The 23,150-nt window shown below is 39.1% G+C and overlaps 1 protein-coding gene across 1 annotated transcript in view; it reads left to right on the plus strand.

Annotated features, from left to right (window-relative positions):
* SLC35F1 (solute carrier family 35, member F1) overlaps nt 1-23,150 on the plus strand; it is a 101,944-nt gene that overhangs the window by 63,955 nt on the left and 14,839 nt on the right. Inside the window, exons 3-6 of the mRNA XM_010005274.1 lie at nt 1,147-1,306; nt 6,571-6,727; nt 10,767-10,819; nt 15,823-15,977. Coding sequence (XP_010003576.1) covers nt 1,147-1,306; nt 6,571-6,727; nt 10,767-10,819; nt 15,823-15,977 — 525 coding nt within the window. The remainder of the gene's footprint in view (nt 1-1,146; nt 1,307-6,570; nt 6,728-10,766; nt 10,820-15,822; nt 15,978-23,150) is intronic.

Genomic DNA, 23,150 nt, shown 5'->3' on the forward strand with positions numbered 1-23,150 from the left:
ATCTTTTAAATGGATGGGTTTCCACTGCACACTCTTGTTTTTCAAACAAAGTTTCAGGAAGATTATTCTTAGTCCAGAAACTGACTTTTATATTTTTGCTGATTCCCCACATTTAATATTTAATATACAGGTGTCTCACATATAAGGAATAATTTTCTGAGCACTGAAAGTCTTGAAAGAATTGCAAGGGCAAAGCAGTTAAAAGGGATGTGATAATTATTTGATAATATATAGTGTTTTTAGTGGTAAATCCCACTGAGAGAGCAAGTAGGAGGTAATAGGCCCAAAAGGAAGAAAAAATAAATTGCATCATTTAAAATCAACATCTGGAGTAGTTTTCCAGAACTGTGGACACTATCTCCTTCTTTGGTTGTTGCAGACATTTTCATTAGGAAGAAGATGCAACCATATGGCTCTGGTTCCTGCTATATCAATTGGCACTGAACAGTAGTGTGTACCCTGCACTTTCTTAGAGAAAGCTCTTATCCAGGATTTATTGGCAAGAAGATTGAGTTTCTTGCACTACAGGCAAAAGTGCTTTTTGATTAGGTGTTCTTTTTGGGTTTTGGTTTGGTTTTGGTTTATTGCTTTCAGAGGCTTATGGGACTGTATTTTCAAGAAGTAACAGTCCCCACAGGGGGCAGAATGTTCTGCAGAATATGCAGAAATCCCTTGATTTATAAGGCCAGATTTAATAAATCTGGTCAACTTGTGTGTTACGGATGTTCCTGCTAATTGGACCTGAAATGACTGAATTAAAGCATATGTCTAGACTGCAGGAAAACTGCCCTCAGTCTTTGTCTGTTAATCACCAGAGGTGAGGACCAGATGGAGTGGTGTGGCTCTCTTTTGGCCCAGGTTTCCTTCCCTTGGATTTGAAATATGGGTCTGAATCCAAAAGCAAGGCAGTAGATTTGGGTGTTACTGCAGAGCAACAGCTCTCCCAAATTCATGGAACAGTCATGAACAGAGTGGTCTTACCCTCTGTCTGATGGATGACAGAGCCACTTGAATATACTTTCTGTCTGGTAGAAAGTGCTGTTACTGACTGAATAACCCTGCTCCCCTCTGCTGGGGTCTGTCCTAGTATTTTAGGGCAAAGTGTTAGCAGGTTGATTTGTTGATTTTTCCTCTCTTTCTTAACAGCTCCTAGACTGTTTTGTCATCCCAGTGGTAATACTGCTGTCCTGGTTCTTCTTACTGGTACGATACAAGGCAGTACATTTCATTGGGATCGTGGTCTGCATTCTGGGCATGGGCTGCATGGCAGGAGCAGATGTCCTCGTTGGGAGACAGCAAGGAGCAGGTGAGTAAGGATGGATGGGTTGTATGACTAAAAGCTGCTCAGTGAAACCATTGACCAGAACATGTCAGATTGGGACCAAAACAAAAAAAGGAAGAATTGGCAGGAAACCCTGTGCCTTGATGGATCCAATGCACTGCACTATTCAAAGTTGCTTCTTTGTCAGAAAGGACAGAGAACAAAAATGGGTTGACACTTGGAAGTCAGCACTGCTGCAAACAGACTTCATGAGCCCTGTGTCTGCAACACAGGTTACCCTCTGTGTGCACAGAGGGAACAAGCTAGATATTTGTAGTTTCACTCTGTTTTGGCTTAGTTGACTTCAAACCTCAATTGCTTCTTTTCCAAATTGGCTAAATCTTTGAGTCATAAGCACCTCTCATGTCTACTGTGTACTCTTACTTCTCAACTTTGCTCCTTTTTTCTATGGAGATGGGGTTGCTGCATAGATGCTAAAAGACACCAAGCCTACAAACTAACAGTGCCAATTGGGTTTTGCACACAGTCTCAGTGTAAAGGTTTGAAATTTGCCTGCATCATTGCTGAAAATAACCTTCTTGAGTGTAAAATGTTCTTTTTTATATGCAGCATCATATGACTAATGTGTGTGTAGCTATTACTGCAGACTAGACAGAGTTAGATTTCATTGATCAACTTCCTCTGTCACATTGATTTCTCTAGTGCCAACCCAAATGATGTGGGAAGGCTAGAAATTCTTTTCAAAGATTGTCAATTAGGCACAGTTTTCATTCTTAATTAAAAGCACTGAATTGTGAGCTGAGCATAATACACTGGGATTTAAAATTCTTGACTCAGCTTTCTGAATACAAATGCAAGTGCTGTAAGAACTGCATTTGCCAGGATGCTACTAAGTAAAACAAGGGAGATTCTGACAGTACTCACTGTCTCTCCCTGCTCCCTTTTATCCCTGTCCTTTATCCTAAAAGGAGACTCTTAGCTCATTGGTCTCCTCCAGATATTGCCCTGGCCCATCTAAGAGGAAAGAATATACTTGGTACTATGAAACCAGCCAGCCAAAGCTACATTGAGAATGATTGGTTTCAGGGGGGATTGGGATTTCAACCCTGTTTTCCAAAGGAAATATCCTGTGTCCCAGTAAGCTAGAGAGTGACATGCTAGGGCAGATGGGCTGTGGATCAGCAGGAGCATGCAGGGCAATGGACTTCAGTGGAAAAGAAACAGATTGAAAAACACTCACACTTTGCCATCCAAGTGCAATAATGAGATACTAATTGCCATATTCGTTACTAAGGCACGGGTATAGCTATTAGGTACATTTTTCCAGAAAAATAAGTTAACATGCATTATTACCTTTTACTTTGGAGCTACACATGAAAGACTGTGACCATGGTTATTGCTATGCAGAGAGATTGCGACTTTGTTGTTGTGTTTTTTTTTCCTCTAGCTGGCAAAATGTTGTTATTAATGATGCTCTCTTTAACAGTAAAATAGATCAGCTGGCTTAATTTATCTGAGTGGGTAAAGCTATACATTAAAAATCTACAAATAAAAATAAGTACTGACAGCAAAATAAAAAAAATCTTGAAACTCTTCTTTAAAGAGTTCCACACCATTTATAGGATATTTCCTTGGGCTGGGCAAACAAAAGAAAGGAATACATCAAAAGCAATGATGCTGCATTAGTCCTCACTAAACTCCTCTGTTTATCCTGTATTTTAGGGGAGAAGACCTGTTGACACCTTAGTGCCCGTGTTGAATGTACTATTTATTGTGTTAGCAGTGCCATAAGGCTCTGCCCTGCATCCACTGCATGCAGCAGCTCAGCCTGCCAGCTCTTACAGTCTGAGAACATGTATTTAAAGTGCATCACTGAGTAATAGGTATTTTTCAAACTGTCTGGAGGAGTTAACTATAATGTGTAGGCATGCTCTCAATTTTCAATAAATACATGGTAGTTTGCCTCTTTTTATTGTATCCTGACTGATGTTTTGCACATTACTCAATGGGGAAAGCATTTACTATCAAGTACTTTGTGCTCTATAACCTTACATGCCAAGTATACCTTAAAATAACACTTCCCTGAACTAATATCCCTGAGGTCCTTGGTGCCTACCTGTAATACACGGGTATGTAAGGCACAGAAGTCTAAGTGTTTCATCCAGATTTGTCAAAGCATTTCACAAGTTTAGCTTACCAGTCACTTTGGTCATGTTAATAAGTCAATGAGAGAATATTTAGTCTAAGATGGCACACACTTAGATTGATTTTTAGATACTATGATCATCAGTAATTACAACCAAAAGCAAAGAGAAACACCTCTTAATGCTGGAGGTTAAGGTAAAAATGTAGCAAAGTGGCCTACTGAGAGTGTGAAAAGAATCCTGTCAGAACACAGTTCTTATTTAAATTATTTATGTTACACTATAATGCTATAACTAGTCCTGAAAACATTGACTCCTCTGGACTATATGACTTCTGCCTCCAGAGGCCATTAAATATGCTAACAGTGATTAATGCAAAGCATGTTTTGTGTTCAGAAGAATAGCCTATACCATTAAATTGGTCAAGTACACCTATATTAACCTAAAAGTCTTTAGAATTTATTTAGACAGTTGATACATTTTTCCTTAGCAATGAAACTAGTAGGTGCAGGTGAATTTTACATCCATGAAAATACGTCTGTTAAGATATATGAGTCTCAGGGGAAAGTTCCAAAGTCAGCCTCTTGAGGAAGCACAAAAAAGACATTTGACAACCAGGATGCTAGGAATTATTAGGAAAGAAACCAAAATCATGGTATAAAACATTTTTATGCCAGTATATAAAGTTTTAATGCACTGAACTCTTGAGCACCATATGTTACTTTAGCCACTGCATCTCAAAAAGAAATTACCAGAAAATAAGCATACAGAAGCAATGGAGAAAGGTGAGAAAGCTGTTCAAGGGGCCAAAATGGCTTCATGATGAAGAGATGTAGGCAGACTGGGAGTTGTCATTTCTCAGAAAAGGCAAGAAAGAGAAAAACTACGATAGAGGTACATGAAAATTTCCGTGGTATGGAGAGGGTCAGTACAGACTGATTCTTCAGTATTTCTGACAACCAGAGAATTTTGGGATACTGAATATAATTTTGAGGTATCAGGCTTAAAAGCTAAGAACATGAAGTATTTCTGAGAGTAGGCAAAATATATATGGACTTTACACAAATTAATGAAGAATTCCTCTAGTTTGGTGGTCTAATGCAACTTCCCATCTCAGAGAATCCCTGATCTACTGAGAACTTGCTGATAAAAATCCCTCTGTGCTTTCCGATTTCTATATGCTTTGCTCAGACACTCTGTGCTGCCAGTGCCAGAGAAGGGTCTTGGGCTGGGCAGACCTGTGCTCCGACCAGCTCTGAGCTTCCTCTTCTGGTAAAGCCCTGAAGGTTGAGGCTTTCCAAGCATGAGTGCACTCTAGGGAGAGCCATCACAAGAGGGTGCTTGGGAACATCCCATCTTAATGACAATGCTCAGACTCTGAGCCATCTTTGTTTTGCAGATGCAAAAGGATGATATTTTTGTCTCAGCAGTTCAGCACAGCCAAGCTCTTAAGGTCAAAAGCTTTTTCAGCAGTACTTCCCCTAAGTGTCAGTGAGTAGCTGTAATAAATACCGAATGAGTGAGCTCAGTGAGTGATGACTGGAGCCACTGTGGAACATCAAATGCATCAGGGATATAAGGAGGTTTTGTGAAGTGCTGATGCTTATTTTAAATTAAGGGCTCTTCCATGGCTGATGGCAAAAGAAGGCTAAAAGGAAAATAAGTACCAAATCTTTAAAAGATAAATGCTCAGAAATAGAAATGCAGCCAGTCAAAGTGCATGCAAAATAGAAATTCAGTGAGAGACTCGATGAATATCGAGTAATGTTTGCTAAATACACAAAAGCCACACCTCCTCTGAGCTGAAAAATGTTGAAGACTTAGACAGTATTACTGGGAGTGTTTTAGACTTTACCTCATTCATTCTGGTACTTATAGCCCGTGTTGGATGCAAGATACTGAATAAATGAACAAACTCTTGGTCTGTCCTTTTACAACCGTTCTTATTTTAATAAATTTATTCTCACTGGAAATTTCAGTGCTGTAATCTTGAATTTAAACTGAAGGTTTAAAATAATTTCATAAACAAAAATGTTGAAAAGATAATTCTGAACCAATCAGAATGTTTGGCTTCCATTTTTAATTACCACAGTGTGTATTTTACAAATCAATAATAATAAAATGTAAAAAGTCAGGAACTCAAGAAATAAATCAAGAGTATTTTAAAAAAACAACAAGGTTTCTTTAAAAAAAAACAATTGTCTAGTACTTCAGCATTTCTACTGAACATTTTAAAAGGAAATTCCATTATATCCAGCCTTTCAAGATACGGTTCTGCAGCAGTGTCTGACAGCTTTGTGAAACTGTAACTCTTGTAGAAATCATTTAACAAACCATAGGTGCAGAGGGAATTGCGTGCATCTGTTCACAAAGCCAGGGCCTCAGTTTTCAAGCTGGAACTTGATTTTGACCAAATCTCCCTGCAGCCCTCCCTGCCCCAGTAATAAAAGTCTCCAAGACTTAAAAAGATATCAGTCTTTGACAATACAATGTTTTAGTAAATATATATGCCTAGAGGTACTGAAAATACATCTTGGTGTTCATTGCTTGCATTAGGTACTGCTATGTTAATTGATCCTCTTAAAATTCTGTCATGATCACCCTGTCTACACCTCATCCTTCCTCTTCTCTTTCTTGACAAACACCTTCATGTGAGAATGAGGTCAATATTGGGGTTATAAGGATTTCTTCACTCACTTCACAGGTACATGGAATTTTTCAGTTGGTTTCACATCTAAATACTGGACATATCTTAGACTAGTTAGATTTCAAGATGAGATACAAACTGCTCCATTTATCTGAGTCACATTCTATCTGCAACAAACCCAATAATCATAATAAAATTGCAAGGATTAATCACTGAAGATTGCCACTTGGTTTCTGTATTGTTTTACAGATTTTTCAGAGTCTTTCAGATTCTTTTATCTACAGCAGGGACAATGCCCTCCCTTTGTCTCTGCTAGATTTTACTGGGGTGTTGAATAAAAACTATTAAGACAACAGAACATTTGCATTGAGCTTATTAACCTAGATCAGGACTACTTAGTGGCTGAAGATTGAAAGCTGTAGGGAAGAATGTGTGATGGTTCTAGACAAAAGACAGTTGTTTTGAGACATTCCAATTTTCCCTCTGTTTATTCCTAGGTGAAAACAAACTGATAGGGGATCTCTTAGTACTGGGTGGAGCAACGCTATATGGAATCTCAAATGTTTGTGAGGAGTACATCGTCCGAAATCTGAGTCGAGTGGAATTCCTGGGCATGATCGGACTCTTTGGCTCCTTCTTCAGTGGAATTCAGCTGTAAGTGAGCAGGTTTGAGCTCCAAGTTCATTAAAATAAGTGCAGTTGTGGCCTCCCTTGAGGTACTCTAACCCTCTCTTCCAAGGTAGCCATTTGATGTGGAGAGTAGGTGTCCTGTAATTCTGGAATTTGCCTTGATTTTTGTATTTCAGCTTGGTGGGTCTGAATAACACTCTAATTCAAGGACTGGTGTTCTTGATTAGCCATTTGGGGAGGGAGGAGTAGAAGAGACATCCTACAATCTTGTTGCTGGAAGACAAGTGAATACTTCATGTGTTGGTCTGATCTGTGAATAACAAAATATAAAACTCTGGTTCTGTTTCATACTTTTAGAAAGTCACTCAGATATCTGAACAGGTAGAAAAGATATTTTACTGGTTGGCTCTTTCTGTGCAAATACATTATGATACAGTAGAAATAATGAAAAGGCCTTTAAGAAACTGGTCTTTTCACTGAAAAATATTTAGTACTCAGGTGACTTTTTGATGGATTTCAGGAACTATTGTGTCCTGTCTATATGTATATTCACCTAAGCATCTCACCTGCAAACCTAAAAATTGGAAGGTAACTTTTAGTGTTGTAATACTGTGACTGATGAAAGTGTAGTAAAAGTCACCATGCAAGATTGCTACATTTTATGCAGATCCACCAATGTGTTTGTCACACAGAATAACTTTGGATTATTAGTCAAAACCAAATTGTTTCCCTGCACATCTGAGCTACTCAGCTTCTAAGAATGGAGAATGATCAAAACAATGACCCATCAATTCCTACTTAATTAGTTCTGTTTCTTTAGCCAGAAAGCTTATTATATATATGTTGGACCTGAATGTGTGACTAAAAATTATTTATATTAATTGGCTGCCACACGAAGAGTTCTTTTTAAAAAAAGTATCGAATTCAAGAGCACTTAGATGTGCCCAGTGTCTTTGGCTAAAGTGTTTTTGTTATTTACAGTGTTCATGATAGGTAGGTACTCACTGATTCTGGGGGCATCACAGCAGTGCCCTTGTCTTGCTCTATGTGGATAAACTGTCATGTACATGTCTCATATTCCTGAATTTAATTATGGTGCCATTACCCCCTCTTGACCTGAGCAGTTAGTCACAATTCAGGGTCTGTGAGTTGTTTTGCTGATAAGAAGCTGGTGCTAGAATAAGGCATCTTTGTATACAGAGGACACAACTGGAATGAAACAAAAGAAACATTTTCTTTGCTGAAAGCCAGAGATTTTTCTAGTCAAACTTTGGCTTGGAATTTCTCCCCAGCAGGTTTTTCTTCACCAGACCCTATAGCTTTGCTGCTGCTAGTGCTTTTGTGGCACGTCATGGAGACGTGACCATAGATATCTCAAGCATGTACTTTTTTAACAAGGTGGCCAAAGCTTGCATCTTGTGAGAAGACAGTAATGTTTCTACTACCTGGTTCCATGAAGCAATTCAGCATTTCCTTACCTTTACCTGTAATGGAGAGCTGACATACAACCTGGTCTAGTGGTAGGGTTCCCTGCTCATGGCAGGGGATTTGAACTTGATAATCTTTAAGGTCCCTTCCTTAATGATTCTATGATTCTGTGATTAAAGCAGGGAGGAATTGCATATCAAAAAGAGAAAAGAAATTAGTCAACATGAGTCTGAGATACAGCAGCTGCCCAGCAAATAGAGATAATGCTGTCCAAAGGAATCACATAATCATAGAATAACCTATTTTGTAATGGACCCCTGAAGGTGATCTCGTTCAAGCTCCTACTTGAAGCAACTCTACGCTAACTTCAAATTTATGTTAGGTTGCTCAGGAAATTGTACAGGTGATTTCTTAATATCTCCAAGATTTGAAATGCCAGACCTTCTGGGCAACCTGTTCCAGTGTTTAACGAGGTTTTTTTTCCCTTGATCTCCAATCAGTTTTCCACACTGCAACTTGTGTCTATTGTCAGCTCATCCTTTTGTTATGCACCTCCAAGAAAAGCCTAACTGTCTTTTCTGTAACTACCCACTAGGTAGTTGAGATGGCAAATTCATTGTCCCGTCCTCCTTCCTCCTGACTTAGCCTTCTCTTCTTCACACTGAACAAACTCTACTGTTTCAGCATCTCCTCTTATATAATTTGCTCCAGCCACCTGAGCCTTGTGATGAAGCTCCACTGTACTCTGTCCAATTTATCAATGTCTGTTCTTCTCTGGGCAGACCAAAATCAGATAGTGTTCAATTGGAGCTGCTGTCTCATAAACCATGCCCTACAACTTGCTGGCTAGACTCTTAGAACAAAACCCAGGAAGATGTTGACCATCTCTCCTCCAAGGACACATGGCTGACTTACGTTCAGGTTGATGTCCACCAGGACTCCAAGCTTTCTTTCTGAAAAAAAGCAGCTTTCTGTCCAGTCAACTCCCAGCCAGTACTGTTGCATAGAGTTATTCCACCCCAGGTGCAGGAGTTTGTATAAGAATATTTTGGGAAATCATGTTGGAAGCTTTGCTAAAGTCAAGGTAGGTTACACCTCATCCTCTCAACCATTCCCTCTTCTTTATTTACTGAGCCAGTAATCTTGTCATAGAAGGCAAGTCAGTTTAGTCAGGTATGGTTTGCTCTTGAGAAGCATTTGCTGGCTGTTTCTAGTCATGCCTTCTTCATTTCCTATAAATGGCTTCTGGGAAAATTTGCTCCATAATAATCCCAAAGATTAGCATAAGGCTGGCCAGTCATTTTTGTTCCTTTTGATACTCAATGTTGCATTTGTCTCTTTTCTGTCATCAGGAACCTCTTCCAATCACCACAACCTTTCAAAGATCATTGCGGTTCCAAATTGTCAGTGAGTCTGGCACCACTAAATGGCTACTTCTTGCAAAGTTCCTCTTACCCCTCTTTGTTTCACAGATCATAATGAATCATAGACCATAGCATATTGATTTATACTTTTTTGTATCAGATAAGCAGTCATATGAAAGCAATGTTCCTACATTTAAATTATATCAAAATTTGTTTGCCAGAACAAGAGACATTGCAGGATATTCTTCAGGAATTGCTGATAAGAGAGACATATGCCTTATGCATGCAAAGACACTTACAATCTAGTTATTTTGCAGACAAAATAATCTTATTACTCTGTACACAGTATTAGATTTGCCACACATCAGCAGCAAGCAAATTAGAATTTCCAGGATGCAGCTCTCTAGACCAGATTAATCTGGAAGGCACTGAGTTCCTGCAGTTTTACTATTAGACTTGATCTTCCACATAGCACCTTTTGTACTGGGTACTTTGTTTTTCAATCTGTTTTATACTTGCTTAAAATAGTGTCCATACTAGCATGCGGAGTTCTGCACAGCAGGAGTTCTCTGGAAATCACAGATCAGAGAAAGCTGTTAGCTGAGTAAAGACCCAGCAGCTCATGAGATACTTAATCTCCAAGGGTCTATTTGCCCAGATTGAGAAGAGCTGATTTGTTGCCACCTTGGAATTTTCTGGATCTTGGATTTTTATGTTAAAGTACAATGCAAGACTTACAAGATGTTGAAAGTGGATTTCTGTGGCCGGGCCCATCCTTTGCTTTGTTTCCTGACTTTCGTTGCTGTCATTATTTGATCTCTCTCAGTCTTTAATACATCCCAGTATTCTTCCCTAAGCCAGCATATGGTATCTCTTTATTTGACACAGCAGAGCAGCTCTGAGGGGTGAATAACTCAGACAGACACATTATTAATCAAGTTCAAAAGCTTTCAGAATATAAAGGCAGAAGATTACAAGAGGATTGAATATATAGGAGGGTGGGCACTTTGTCCAAGTATATAGAGAGCTGGAAATAAAGCAAAGGAAATTGTATGCTATCACATCTTATTACTGCCCTGAAGCTCTTTCAAATACATGAGCACAGAGATAATGCCAGAGTGTATTAGCAAAGTCTGAGTGTATTTGTTTCCTCCTAAAATTTTTTGTTATAAGGTTATGTATGTTGTTTTGTCCAGCATTTTAACTAAATTAGTGGAAGTAATGTAACTTCTGTTCTTTTCCATCTAATTTTGCCTTCTCTTCTCTTACAGTGCAATCATGGAACACAAAGAGCTGTTGAAAGTTCCCTGGGATTGGCAAATAGGTAAGACAACAGTTTACCTCATTGAAGATAGTTGCTGACGGAGGTGTGGAGAAAACCAATGTTTGTGTAGGCAAGGACAAAGCTTCACAGCAGCCAATGTTTGTGAATTTTCTGCCCGTTACTGCCAAAGATTGAACCACATGCCTCATAACCTTCCTTAAATGATCTGTCCTCCCACTGCTGTATTATGCCTTCCTTGCACCAGTAGGTTAAGCATATGAATGCCATAAGATAATTAGTCAGACAGCCATGAGCTAAAACTATAATGGGGTTCCAGTTCTAAGATTCAATACAACACTAGGACAAATAAATGAGGTAGTCATTAAGAGCCAAACCTTTTCAATGAATGCTATAGAAAGGAAATTGAATCTAACAAAACAAACAAACAAAAAAAATCAACAAAAAAACCCACAAAAAACCCCACAAAAACCCCTTAAAAAGTACTTTCCATGCATATTACTGCCTCATAAACTCTTTTCCAAGGGGAGCATTTCTGTATGCAAATAGTTAATTGCTTTCCAAGTAGCCTTGGGGAAACGTAGCAGATGTGTCTTTTACACAAATTTAGGTAGCATCACGCACAGTGAAGCTCTTACATTGTTCTGCTATGGGGGTGGGTTGTGTTTTCCCATTTCAGTTTGGAAGCAGAGTTTATGGTCTAAGACTCCCTTCTAATTAGTCCAGCAAATTACTTCCTTTAAAAGCAAATCGGCATTTAGGAGAGTCCCTGTAATCACTCTTTTACTATTTATGACAATAAAATAAATAAAATAGTACTAATAGTCTAGAGCTTATTTACTTAGCAGGAGATTCAGGCTTTGGCAATCCATTGACTAGGTAGTTTCAAGATCACAATGACAGCTCAGAAGTGAGCAAAGGCAGCTGATTATGTAGGGAACCCCTGAGGACAGGGGATACAAGTTATGGAATACACTTGTTTTTCTTTTAAACATAAGTTCACAATTTCTTCTCATCATCATGAACTTTAATAAAAACAGTGCATCTTTTTTACAAAAAGCTGCATGTATAAGTCTTGGAGATTTGATGGCTGAGGTATAAAACTAAATGACAAATCAGTTTAAAGTATCGATGGATAAATACACTCAACTGCATATTGTGTGTTTGCCTTCTTTAATCTGTGATAATTAGCATAATTGCATCAGTGTTTGTTTATACTTCATGATAAGGAGCTCAGGGACATAATTAATCTGGTACTGATAGAACTAGCAATGGTCATAGTGAATTAATCTACTGTCCCTGTAAATGTCATATATACTTCCATGGGAGTTCCTTTGTAACTCAAGATCATGGAAATGTGCTATTAAAATAAAGTCTTACTTGGTCTGTGATGCCATTAAAATGTCATTGAAAGTTAGTTGCTAATTCTGAAAAGTCCCTGTGCTTCATAAGGAGATCATCTTTGCAAAAGTGTCATAGCTATGTACTTGTTTTCTTAGAGTAATAATTGGCAATGCAGTATAGTTAAACACAGATTAAATGGTGATAATTATCTGTAGTTCTGTGTTCTTCCCTGCTTTCCACTGTGCTCAGTGTGCTTTCCACTTCTTTGGCAGTGATACAAGGTTGTCAAGTAGTGATTGACAAATCTGTGTCCGGGTGTTCACAGCCTTGTCCTGAATACTTATCCACTGAGACAGACTCAAACCTGCAGTCCAGCAGAGTTAAATCATCAGCCTTCTGAATGGTAGTGATAAAGTCACAGCAGGCAACCTAACAAACAACTCAAGGTGGCCTGTTGCCATCTGCCGTAATTGTGCTATTAAGAATGGATGAGCTACCTTTCAACTGGTGTAAAATGCAAATTATTTTTTAATATAAAGACCTAAAGCCAATCTGTTGTGTCTATCTTGTTTAAAACAGGCTGTGGCTCTCCTGGTTTTAATTTTGGAAATTCCCCTAAGACATAGCATCATCTTCACACTTAGTATAAATCAGTGTGGCTCTAGTTGAATCCTTGAAGGTTTAAGTATTAATACTTGCTGACAACCTGACTGAAAGGAGAATGATGATACTGTTCTGACTGAGTGGTTTCATTCAAGACCATGGCACATTTTGTAGAGTGATAGATGAAATAATAACAAATAAACTAACATCAGATTTATTTAAAAGAAAAAACAGTTTGAATCTCTGAGGAAGTGTCCTTTTCTATGCGGGGGCAGTGTGAATATTTCTGAATGGTCTTTACTCCAAGAAGACAGTATGAAAAGTCATAACTGATTCTATTTCATCTCAATGAAACAATGGCTTTTGGAGTAAAAATGCAAAGGCTAAAATATGCAACATTCAAACAGCATGCCCAGGAACTAAAGTAGAAGTTCCCAAGGCACTTTAGTCTTGAGCTACTTTAGAGCAGTCCCTAGGGGCAGATCAGACCATCTGTGTGAAGATCTCTAATCTTAAGAGAAGTGGAGAAATACTGAGGGACTGGGGCTTGTGCAGCCCATAGAAGAGAAGGCTTGGAGGAGTTACCTACAAGGAGGTTACCAAAAGGACAGAAACCAGATCTTCATAGTGGTACATGGCAGGAGGATGGGAGGCAACAGGCAGAAGTGGAAACGAGAGATTCAGAATGGATAAAAGCAAAATCTTCACACTGAGGCAGGCAGTGGAGCCTGTTGCCCAGAGAGGTGGTATAGCCTTCATTGTCTGAAGTTTCAAACTAGGCTGGGTGAAGTCCTGAGCAACTTGGTCGGATCTCACAGCTGAGCCTGGTTTGAGCTGGATTTCAACTAGAAACCTCTTAGCTCTGTTTCAGCCTGAATCACTCCACAATCCTATGATCCTAAGTACCCAGTTCAGACACTTAGGAGGCATTCATACCCAGCCAGGCAAAACTAGTGACCTTACCCATCAGGGTGAACACTGACAGACAAGGTGGGATTCCTTCCCACCGTATGGCTTCAGTTCAGCACAATGCCAACACACCTGAAAGCAGACAAGAATGTGGAGTTTCTCAGGGTTTAACACAGGCCAGCTGATCAGCAGATCATTACAAAAGCACCTCCTGACTTAGCAGGTTGCTTCCTTCCAATGTTTGGTACAGGTACTGGGACTGCAGCACTTGTGACAATTCCCAAGGCTGCCATTTGCACTGCAAGGGTACCCCAAGGAAGCTGAGGCTTCAAGCCTTTGACTTGAAAGGTGTTTTTAGTCTGGCCCTCTCAGAAGCAATAGCTGAAAATAATATGATGCTATGTCCAGTTTGCTCATTAGCACAACTAAATGCCATCCAGCTGGTGGTATTATGTGTATTTTTAAGATGTAAATGAAATAGCATTTTGTATGTAACTCTGACAGGACAGCTACAGCTTAAGCAATTTTCCACCAGAACTGAAATGCTTTTTGGAAAAGAAGCCTGTGAAGTGCATGTAGTTGGCTGCCAAAGAATGTGCACCATAAAATTATAGTGTTAGTTGAAAGCATAACTCAGCAAAGTGCCTGAATATGTGTAGTAGGGGTTGTGGTGGACCAGCTGGTGATTTGCAAACTGCACTTTGAGAGTATTGACTTTGGGTCCAGAATGGCCTTTGTGCCTGACCTGTTCTTGATTTAAGCCTGGAAGAAAAGCTGACTTAATGCTCATGTATGCAAACAATTTCTTATTGATCAAACTATGCTCCATTTGATGCAATCATTTGCTTACTACAGAAGAGTTGCAGAGTTTGTATAAAGCAACTCTTCTTTCAAGCACTGCCTAAGACTGATGCTGTTGTTACTCATATACAAGGCACACCTTAAAATATTGCTAGCTGTAGGTAAAAGCAGTTCTTCCCATGATTATCCATATTCTGAATAGAAATTCAGGTTCATGCCATAGCAATTGATATGTGGACACTGACATTTTGTGACTGCTGTATTTGTTTCAGATGGATGTACACTTCAGATGCTTCTAAGGGACTCAAACTATCATGGTTCTTTTTGTCCTCTAAATAGCTTTTCAAAAGAGTTTAAACTAAGTGGACCCACAAGGAGACAGAAATCATATGGGCTTTTATTTCCCCCCTTCAAATACATTTCAGGTCTTTGGTAGTCAGATTTTCTGCAACTTTTAGTCAATAACAACATGCTCTGAAGAGCTGGCATAAGTCTAAATTTAGATTTGTGCGTGTATCAGCTGGGAATTCTGCAGCATACGGCAGCCTAAGAAATATCATTTGCATGAGAGCAAATGAGTGAAGTGTTTGCTGGTTTTTTAACTTCATATTGATTAATTTGCTGTGGGAATTATCAAGTAATAACTGAAGTCATTATTTCTTTCCCAGCAAGTTATTTAGGTTTGTAAATGAAATTATATTTTTACTGTAATATATTTTTATTATATTAGTCTCTGACAATCTAATTTGTGAGAGGCACTCTGTAAACATGTAGCAAGAAAGACTCTCAGATCCAGAAAAATTTATTAATGAAGGGAGACAAAAGGGGGTAGAGGAACAGAGGTACAAAACTGAAATAAATTGTCAAGTTTGGTTGCAGAATAGAACTAGGACCTTGAGTGCATTCATCCATTGGCTCATTAACTTCTTTGCAGATACTTTTGCATTCTGTTTTTGGGTCCATTCCCAGAAAATATTGTGTGCTCTATCCAACTCAATTCCATTGGTGTTGGGTACATTCAGATCCTTAAGAGACTAGATTTGTTATGTCTGAATGCATCATTTCATCCAGATTTATGTTGGACATGAAGTGTGCCTGAGCTGTGTAAGACACTGATTTAGCATCTTAGAACAGCATTGCTGTTACAGAGACCACAAAGGACCTCATATCCACTGCTCTGTTTGGCTGGTTTTCTTATATATACAGAATTATGTTCTTAGTCTCTCTCTCTATATATGTGTGTGTGTGTATCATAATAATTTTGATCCATGTTTCTTTGAGAAAGCATTATTCATTTTTTTCTAAAAACACAGCCTTCTTCCTCCCAATATGAGTGATTTCTGCAGGCTGTGTGAAAGGTCACTTTGCTTCTCATTTCTCTCCCACAGGCTTGTTGTATGTTGGCTTTAGTGCCTGTATGTTTGGCCTCTACAGCTTTATGCCAGTGGTCATAAAGAAAACCAGTGCTACTGCCGTCAACCTCTCCCTACTCACAGCTGACCTGTACAGCCTCTTCTGTGGATTATTCCTCTTTCACTACAAGGTATGTGGGAATGAGAGATGTATTTGGGTAATAGCAGTAGGCCTGAAGAAACATCAAAGCAGAATAATGGAACAAAGAAGCCTCAAAGCTTTGTTAGATCTACACAGTAAGAGTACAAAATTTTTTAATACTTCAGGCTTCCCACACCAAAACCAATTTTGTTTTATGATTTCCAATTTTTAAAGAGAGCTCATTTGGTCTTGTTGTTATGAGTTTTACAATTTGAGTACCTGTTCATCAGTAACTGTATCACTACTTCAATTTTATTTATCAGAGGTAACTTTCAATTTGCTGTGACCAGACCTGAAGTGATGATGTCATGAAGGAAAGGACTTTTACAAAAAGCTCATAGATTTTTTTTATTATTTTTTTTTTTTGCCTGGGAGCGAAGTTGTTTTATTTATGCTCATTCTGAATTTGTAACAGGAGGATAGGAGGATGACCATGAGCCAGCAATGTGCCCTTGTGGCCAAGAAGGCCAATGGCATCCTGGGGTGTATTAGAAAGGGTGTGGTTTGTCGGTCAAGAGAGGTTCTCCTCCCCCTCTATTCTGCCTTGGTGAGGCTGCATCTGGAGTATTGTGTCCAGTTCTGGGTCCCTCAGCTCAAGAAGGACAGGGAACTGCTTGAAAGAGTCCAGCACAGAGCCACAAAGATGATTAAGGGAGTGGAACATCTCCCTTATGAGGAAAAGCTGAGGGAGCTGGGTCTCTTGAACTTGGAGGAGACTGAGGGGCAACCTCATCAGTGTTTACAAATGTGTAAAGGGTGAGTGTCAGGAGAATGGAGCCAGGATTTTTTAAGTGATGACCAGTGAAAGGACAAGGGGTAATGGATGCAAACTGGAACATAGGAGGTTCCACATAAAGATCAGAAAAAACTTCTTTCCTGTGAGAGTGACAGAGCACTGGAACAGGCTGCCCAGAGAGGTTGTGGAGTCTCCTTCACTGGAGACATTCAAAACCCACATGGACACATTCCTGTGTGATGTGCTCTGGGTGGCCCTGCTCTGGCAGGGGGGGTGGACTAGATGGTCTTTCAAGGTCCCTTCCAACCCCTAAGATTCTGTGATTCTGATTCTGTGAAAACTAACTCATCTGTTTCCATTAATTACATCTTTCTTGTCAGCCAAACCAATTACTTGCCTGTTAGTGTAGATGCCAAAATGTGCAGCAGTTTTGTTTTGAAATTAAACTTCTACTTCTCAAGTTCTCTAATATTTAAAACGTTGTGTTGTACAGCACACATTTCATGTCCAGTTACAAGGAATGACACTTCATTATTCACAAGTGCCCATTCCAGTGACCATCATATGAAAGTAGCATCAGGGTGCTGGAGGCAATTGCTTTGTTCCATCATTTATTCAGAGGAGGGAGGTTACTTGATAGCTAAATTGGTGGCCCAGAGGAGTGTTAGGTAAATGAAAACCTTAACATTCTGCATAGCTAACCAACTCAGATCAGATTTTATTATACAAATGATAGCTGAATGAATTGGAAGAAGACAGCGACAACTCAAAGCTTCAGAGTCCAAGACAAACTTGGTTTTTGCTGTTGCATTAATTTTGGTTTTATGGCTTTAAGAATTTTGCAGACTGAAGAGAAGCAAGTATAGAAACAAAAAATTTACTGAAAACAGTGTAGATGTTGTCTGCTGCTTAGGAGGTGTCTCATGGTGATTTAGTTACTTGTTCTGTCTGCCCCAGACTTCAAATCCAAAGCATTTGACATTACATATTAGCTGAAAATTATCTCCTAATAATATTATTTGAAATCCACAGCAAAATGTATTCTGTGATGTTAGTCCACTGTTTCTAAGAAACACATTATTACACAGTAAAAGACAGACAAATTAAATTCTGCAGTGTTGGTGAAGTTCTAGGAAAATCTCTGCTAGAGGGAGAGACTCAAAAAGGAGCAGGGGTTGTACAGCCTTGTGGTCTGTATTGCTCAAACCTAACAAAAAAGGCAATTTTTCAAATGCAAACCTTAAACTTCAGGCACTTGAAAAGCAGAAGGTACCTAAAAGGTTTCAGTTCTTCCCTGTGTTTAATTGTTGGGTACATTAGCAGACCCAGGAAGCAGAATTTTCAACCTCACTGATGCCCTGTATTTCTGCAGCTAGGTGCGTGTCAGCTCTCAACCAGAGTGATACCTTGGCCTCCCTTTAAGATGTGTACTGGAAAAGTGCTCCAGAAGAGAAGGCTCAGAACTGGAAGGTTGTCTGATTGAAAGCAAGGTCTCATCATCGGTCCTGATAAACTGGTTGAGTTCCACCTCTGAAGTAGCTGATGGCCCCCTCTGCCCCTTACTCATCTTACAAAACAGTTAACTCTATCATGCAGTCTTCTTCATAAACTCCTATCAAACTCTTTCTTCAGCCTATTTAGGTTTTTTACCGCCACTGCTCCCCTTGGGAGACAGTTCTAGAACATAACTACTCCAACAGTTACAAATCATCTTATTATTATTGCTTGTGGTTGGTTTTGATCCACTTGTTTTTCTGCCAAGACTATCCCTTAGTATTAGGAATGCCCCTGTCTCCTTAGCATTTTACTCTGCAGGTACATCAATAGACAGCAGTTGTACCCTATCTCAGCCCCTACCTCACTACACAGAGCAAGCCCTTCTCTGTACTTCATCTGGTTGGATTTCATTCTTCCTAAGACAGTCCCTTCAACTCATGAAGAAGAAAAGGTCCCTCCAGACTTGATTAAATTCTCTTGTCTCTCCATTTCTCCAGGAAGCCTCTTACCCCATAGACAGCAAGACTGGATTTGCATTTTTCACCACTGCTTTTTCTTTTGGTTTGTACTCATCCTGCCACCCATAACTCATGTGTCTCTCTCCTTTGTTCTTCCCAGCTGCAGTGCTGATAAGGAGAAGAGCTTTGTCAGGACTTTGTAGAAGGGCCTTTCCCTGAATGTAGCATCAACTCCCCAAGCTGTCAGTGTGTCTTTTCATGCCCTTCAAACTTACGTTGCAGAGGAAATTTGAAAAGAGATACTATATTCAGAGATCATCTAGATTTAAAGCCCCACTTAGTTGTCTGGCTAATTCTTTAATTACTGGGGGTTTTTTTAATCCTTAGATCACCCCCTTCTTTTCTTTCTGGTTTGCTATCATTTATCATTTTATATGAGGAAGTAGAACTGTGAAATGTGTGATTTGCACTCAACAATGAAATCTAATATATTAGCATTAAATGATCTCAATTCCCACACTAAGTCTGTGTACACTTGATTGTTTCCTAGCTTCTAAAGTTGTTTCCTTCCCAGCCCAGCTGTACATCTCCTTCAGATGTGCAGCTCCTTCTGCTTATTGCTGCCCTGACCAATGGGCACAGCCCCACTTCACTGGAAAGCAAATGGTTTTATGGTGAATTAGAATCAATTGAGTGGTTTAGTGCCCTTTGCAGAATATCATTTTATGAGCCTTTCAAGAAACTGTTAGGTTTTTTTCCCCTGTTCTACTACCTTTATCACCAGACAAGTTTATTGCACCTATGGCAATAAATCTATGAAAATCCATGGAAAATGCAGGAAATTAGTTTAAATGGGCTTTAGAGCCTCTGAAACCAAACTGTGGAGAAGATTGCATTTGAAGCTTTTTGATTTGTTAGTACTTCATTCTTTTTAATACAGACTTGCAACATAATGACATGCAGGACAGTGAGTTTATAAACAGCTGCATTTATATTCTTACCCTATATGCAGATATTTTTGTAGTGAGTTTAACAGTTCCCTGCCCCATGGAAGCTAGAAACACAGCATGTGAACTTGACACAACTCTGATATCAGCCCTCTGGGAGTACAGGGTTGGTACTTTTGTATAACTTCTGTTGGGTTTTTTTTTGCTTAGGAGGTGTTATTTTTTACATTTTTGTCACAGCCTTAGCTTTATTTTTATGCGGATCATTAAAGTTCATACTTTTCATTTGCAAGCCCTGTGTTGTGCTTTAGTCATTCTAAGCAAATTGGGTTCTCACTAAATAATCTAAGCAGTTTATTTTGTGTTTTCTCCAGCTAGGGCATGCATACTGGCTGTGTTCTGCACCAGCAGGTCGAGTCACACTATCTTATATCTTTACCTAACAAGCCAAGCACAATCAGTTATATTCTGCCTTGGCAAATTCATTAATTACTTTATCCAAGATGCAGCTATAAAAAATTAGGATTTCTGGATATAGTAGCAATTTCCAATTAAAGAAAATGCATATATTTAATAATAAATCAGGGAAGCCAGATATCTTGATTATGAGTCATGGGGACTGTCTTTGAGGACTTGGCTACACAGATAAACATGAAACTCAAAGCCTTTTGGCACCGGAAATCTGAAATTATGCTAATTGAAACCTCACTTGCTGATACTTTCTTACGCTTCTAAAAATGACTTTTCAATGCTGATTCTACAGCAGAGTCTCTCCAATGGAAGGAGCAGATGACAGTCTTCTCATTATGTTATATTCTACAGCAGAGTCTCTCCAATGGAGTAACATTGAGTAACATTTAGGAAAAGTGTGATATTGGTCAGCAGCTCTTTTAATAGGATGTCTTTGTTATGTTTTTCTGTCTGAGCTTTTTCTTGTTTCAAAAACAAGCCATGGGATTTAGCATAATGGAGAAGAGAGGATACAAGCTGAGGGCAGTATGTTTCAGTTTCATTTTTGCCAGCACAGATCCCAAGCAATGCTGATGAATTGGGGATTTACATAGGCTTCACTGAGATTAAAATGGGACCCTCCCTGGAAGCAAAGGAATTAGGAGCCTTTATTAAAAGTGTGTACCATCCTGATTCAAATCACTGAAACCAGTATGAGCTCTTCTGCTGGCTTCAGTGGGCTTCAGTTCATTTTCCTAAATTAGGAAAGTCTACCACACAAGGATTAATCTTTAAAAAAAAATTCACTTCTTCTTGGCTGTGGAGATAAAGACCATGCATTATGATGACTCTGTGCTTCAGACAAGCCTGTTTTGTTAGTGAAGGGTGGATATGATGTCCCTGCTTTGGGAGCAGGTGATATAATTGGTTTGCTTTGGGGGAGGATTATTTGTTTATTAGTTGGATTTTTACTTGGCAGCCATCCATAAACACCTGAGAGACTTTTCCCAATCAACTGAGCAAGCTGAGAAAATACTTCAAATTATGTTCTCATTTTTTAATTATTTTTTTTTAACTTATCTGAAAGGTGAAGATGCTCTTCTTTGCTTGCACTTGTTAGGGTACTGACACCTACGTATTTTAAACTTTGATAGTGATGTTGTTAGTGATGCATAATTGTTTCTAGCAGAGCAGACAGTGCATAATAAATAACTAATTTTCACATTATTACTTCCTTAGGCAAATACTTTGGTATATTTTCCTGATGAAATTGGATATGTGTGCCGCTTGACCCATAAACTCTCTGCTTGAATAGAGCAATGTCACAGGGCCTTTACCCTGGTGAAGGCTTCTAAGCCTTTGATACTCATGAGGATAAATCATATTACTATTTATTTCTAGTTATTTTAATTCTTTATGCCATTGGTAATGTGCAGAAACTTGTGTGCCTGTTTCCTTTTCTTTTCCAGACAGCTAAATTTCTTAGAGTGAGACTCCTCAGCAACTCCATTCTGATGAAGCTGTACTGTGTGTATGCCTTTCATCTAAGTGGCATTTCAAAAGCTTCTTTCTCACATTTCTTTATTTGCTAGTTATTTAGTTAGTTGTATTTTCTCCTCCCAATTCTAATAACTTAAAATATTTAGGCATCTATCTTTGAAGAGCTGCCATGATGTGGAAAGGAGTTAGGTGTATCTTTGGTCACACTTGCATGTGACAGAGAGGGCCACCCTTTGTCTGAGAATGCAGGATGACATAGAGTAAAAAAAATCAATGAAGTAAAATGACAAAAAAAGAGTAGAAGCTGGAGAATGAAGTTGCTCCCACCAAGGCTTTGCATAGTCTGACAGTAGATTTTTAACAAGACAGCTGAGATATGGCAGCTAACTGCATTGTTAAAAGGATATATTTTCCTTTCATGGTGTTACCTTGCAACAGATTAATTAACTACAAAGCAAGAATAGTGAGGCATGGATACTCAATGTTTTGGAGCTGTCAAAAATAGTGTGAAAGAAGTAGCATTCATATTGCAGAAGTTATGATGAAAGGTTCAGTTTCAGTTCTATTTTTTCAGACACTAGCTTATCGTAAATGTCAGGTTTTATACGTTGTTCTCATTTTTTTGGGCTCTCATGCTAAAAGACTGCTCCCAGCAGAACTGGCTTGGAGTTTTCTAGTGAAATACATTTTTTTTGGCAATGCCTAATTATCAAAATAGAAATGCTAAGTGAAAACATCCTGTTTTCAGTATGCTCCCAAGGAAACACGGGCTGGCATTTCTCAGACCCTGACAGTTGTTTTGCCCTCTCATCTAAGAGGTTGCAGTGGCATGCATTTTCTCATGTTTTCAGCCAGGTATTCTAGGACTGGAAGATCTCAGACATGAGAAAGCACGAGTTACTCATGGATTCTGGAATCTCAGTTCTGCATTAGGCAGCCCAGAAGCCAAAGAAGGAACTTTCATGGCTCCCAGGCATCTGCCACAGAGATAATCCTCACAGCTGCAGTCAGAAGTTGCCAGAGTTTCCAGCAAGGAAACTGTGTTTTAGAAACAGCAGCATTAGGTGTTTCATAAAAGAAATAAATGCAGGATTTCTGTTCTTGAAGGACCTTCAGTTTCTATGTGGCATCTCAGTTGAGGATTTTTTTCTTCTCTAATTACAGAGGAATGTTTTGGTTTCCTAGTCAGAAACTACTTCATAATTACAGTAAGAGAACAGCCAAAAGTTGATCTACCTACCTATGCATGGGTTTATCTTCTCTTAGAATCACAGAATCATAGAATGTCTTGGGTTGGAAGGGACCTATAAACTCCAGCTTCGCCTTGGCCTTCCCAACCTTGTCCCTGCACAACCAGGCAACATCCCTATACTCTTCCCAGGATACCTGTCCTGTTTCCACTGCCTGTGTAGTTCCATCTTGCCTTTTAGTTTGACCAGCATGTCTTGACTCAGCCATGCTGGTCTCTTGCATCTCCCTTGCCTTTGCTCTTAACTATGCAATTTAGATTTCTTAATATTCTTAGTGAATGTCTGTTTAAGAGGGCTTACTGATAACTGCACTATCTCATGCCT

The sequence above is a fragment of the Chaetura pelagica genome, unplaced genomic scaffold (genome assembly GCF_000747805.2).
Source record: "Chaetura pelagica isolate M959 unplaced genomic scaffold, ChaPel_1.0 scaffold171, whole genome shotgun sequence".
NCBI lineage: Eukaryota > Metazoa > Chordata > Aves > Apodiformes > Apodidae > Chaetura > Chaetura pelagica.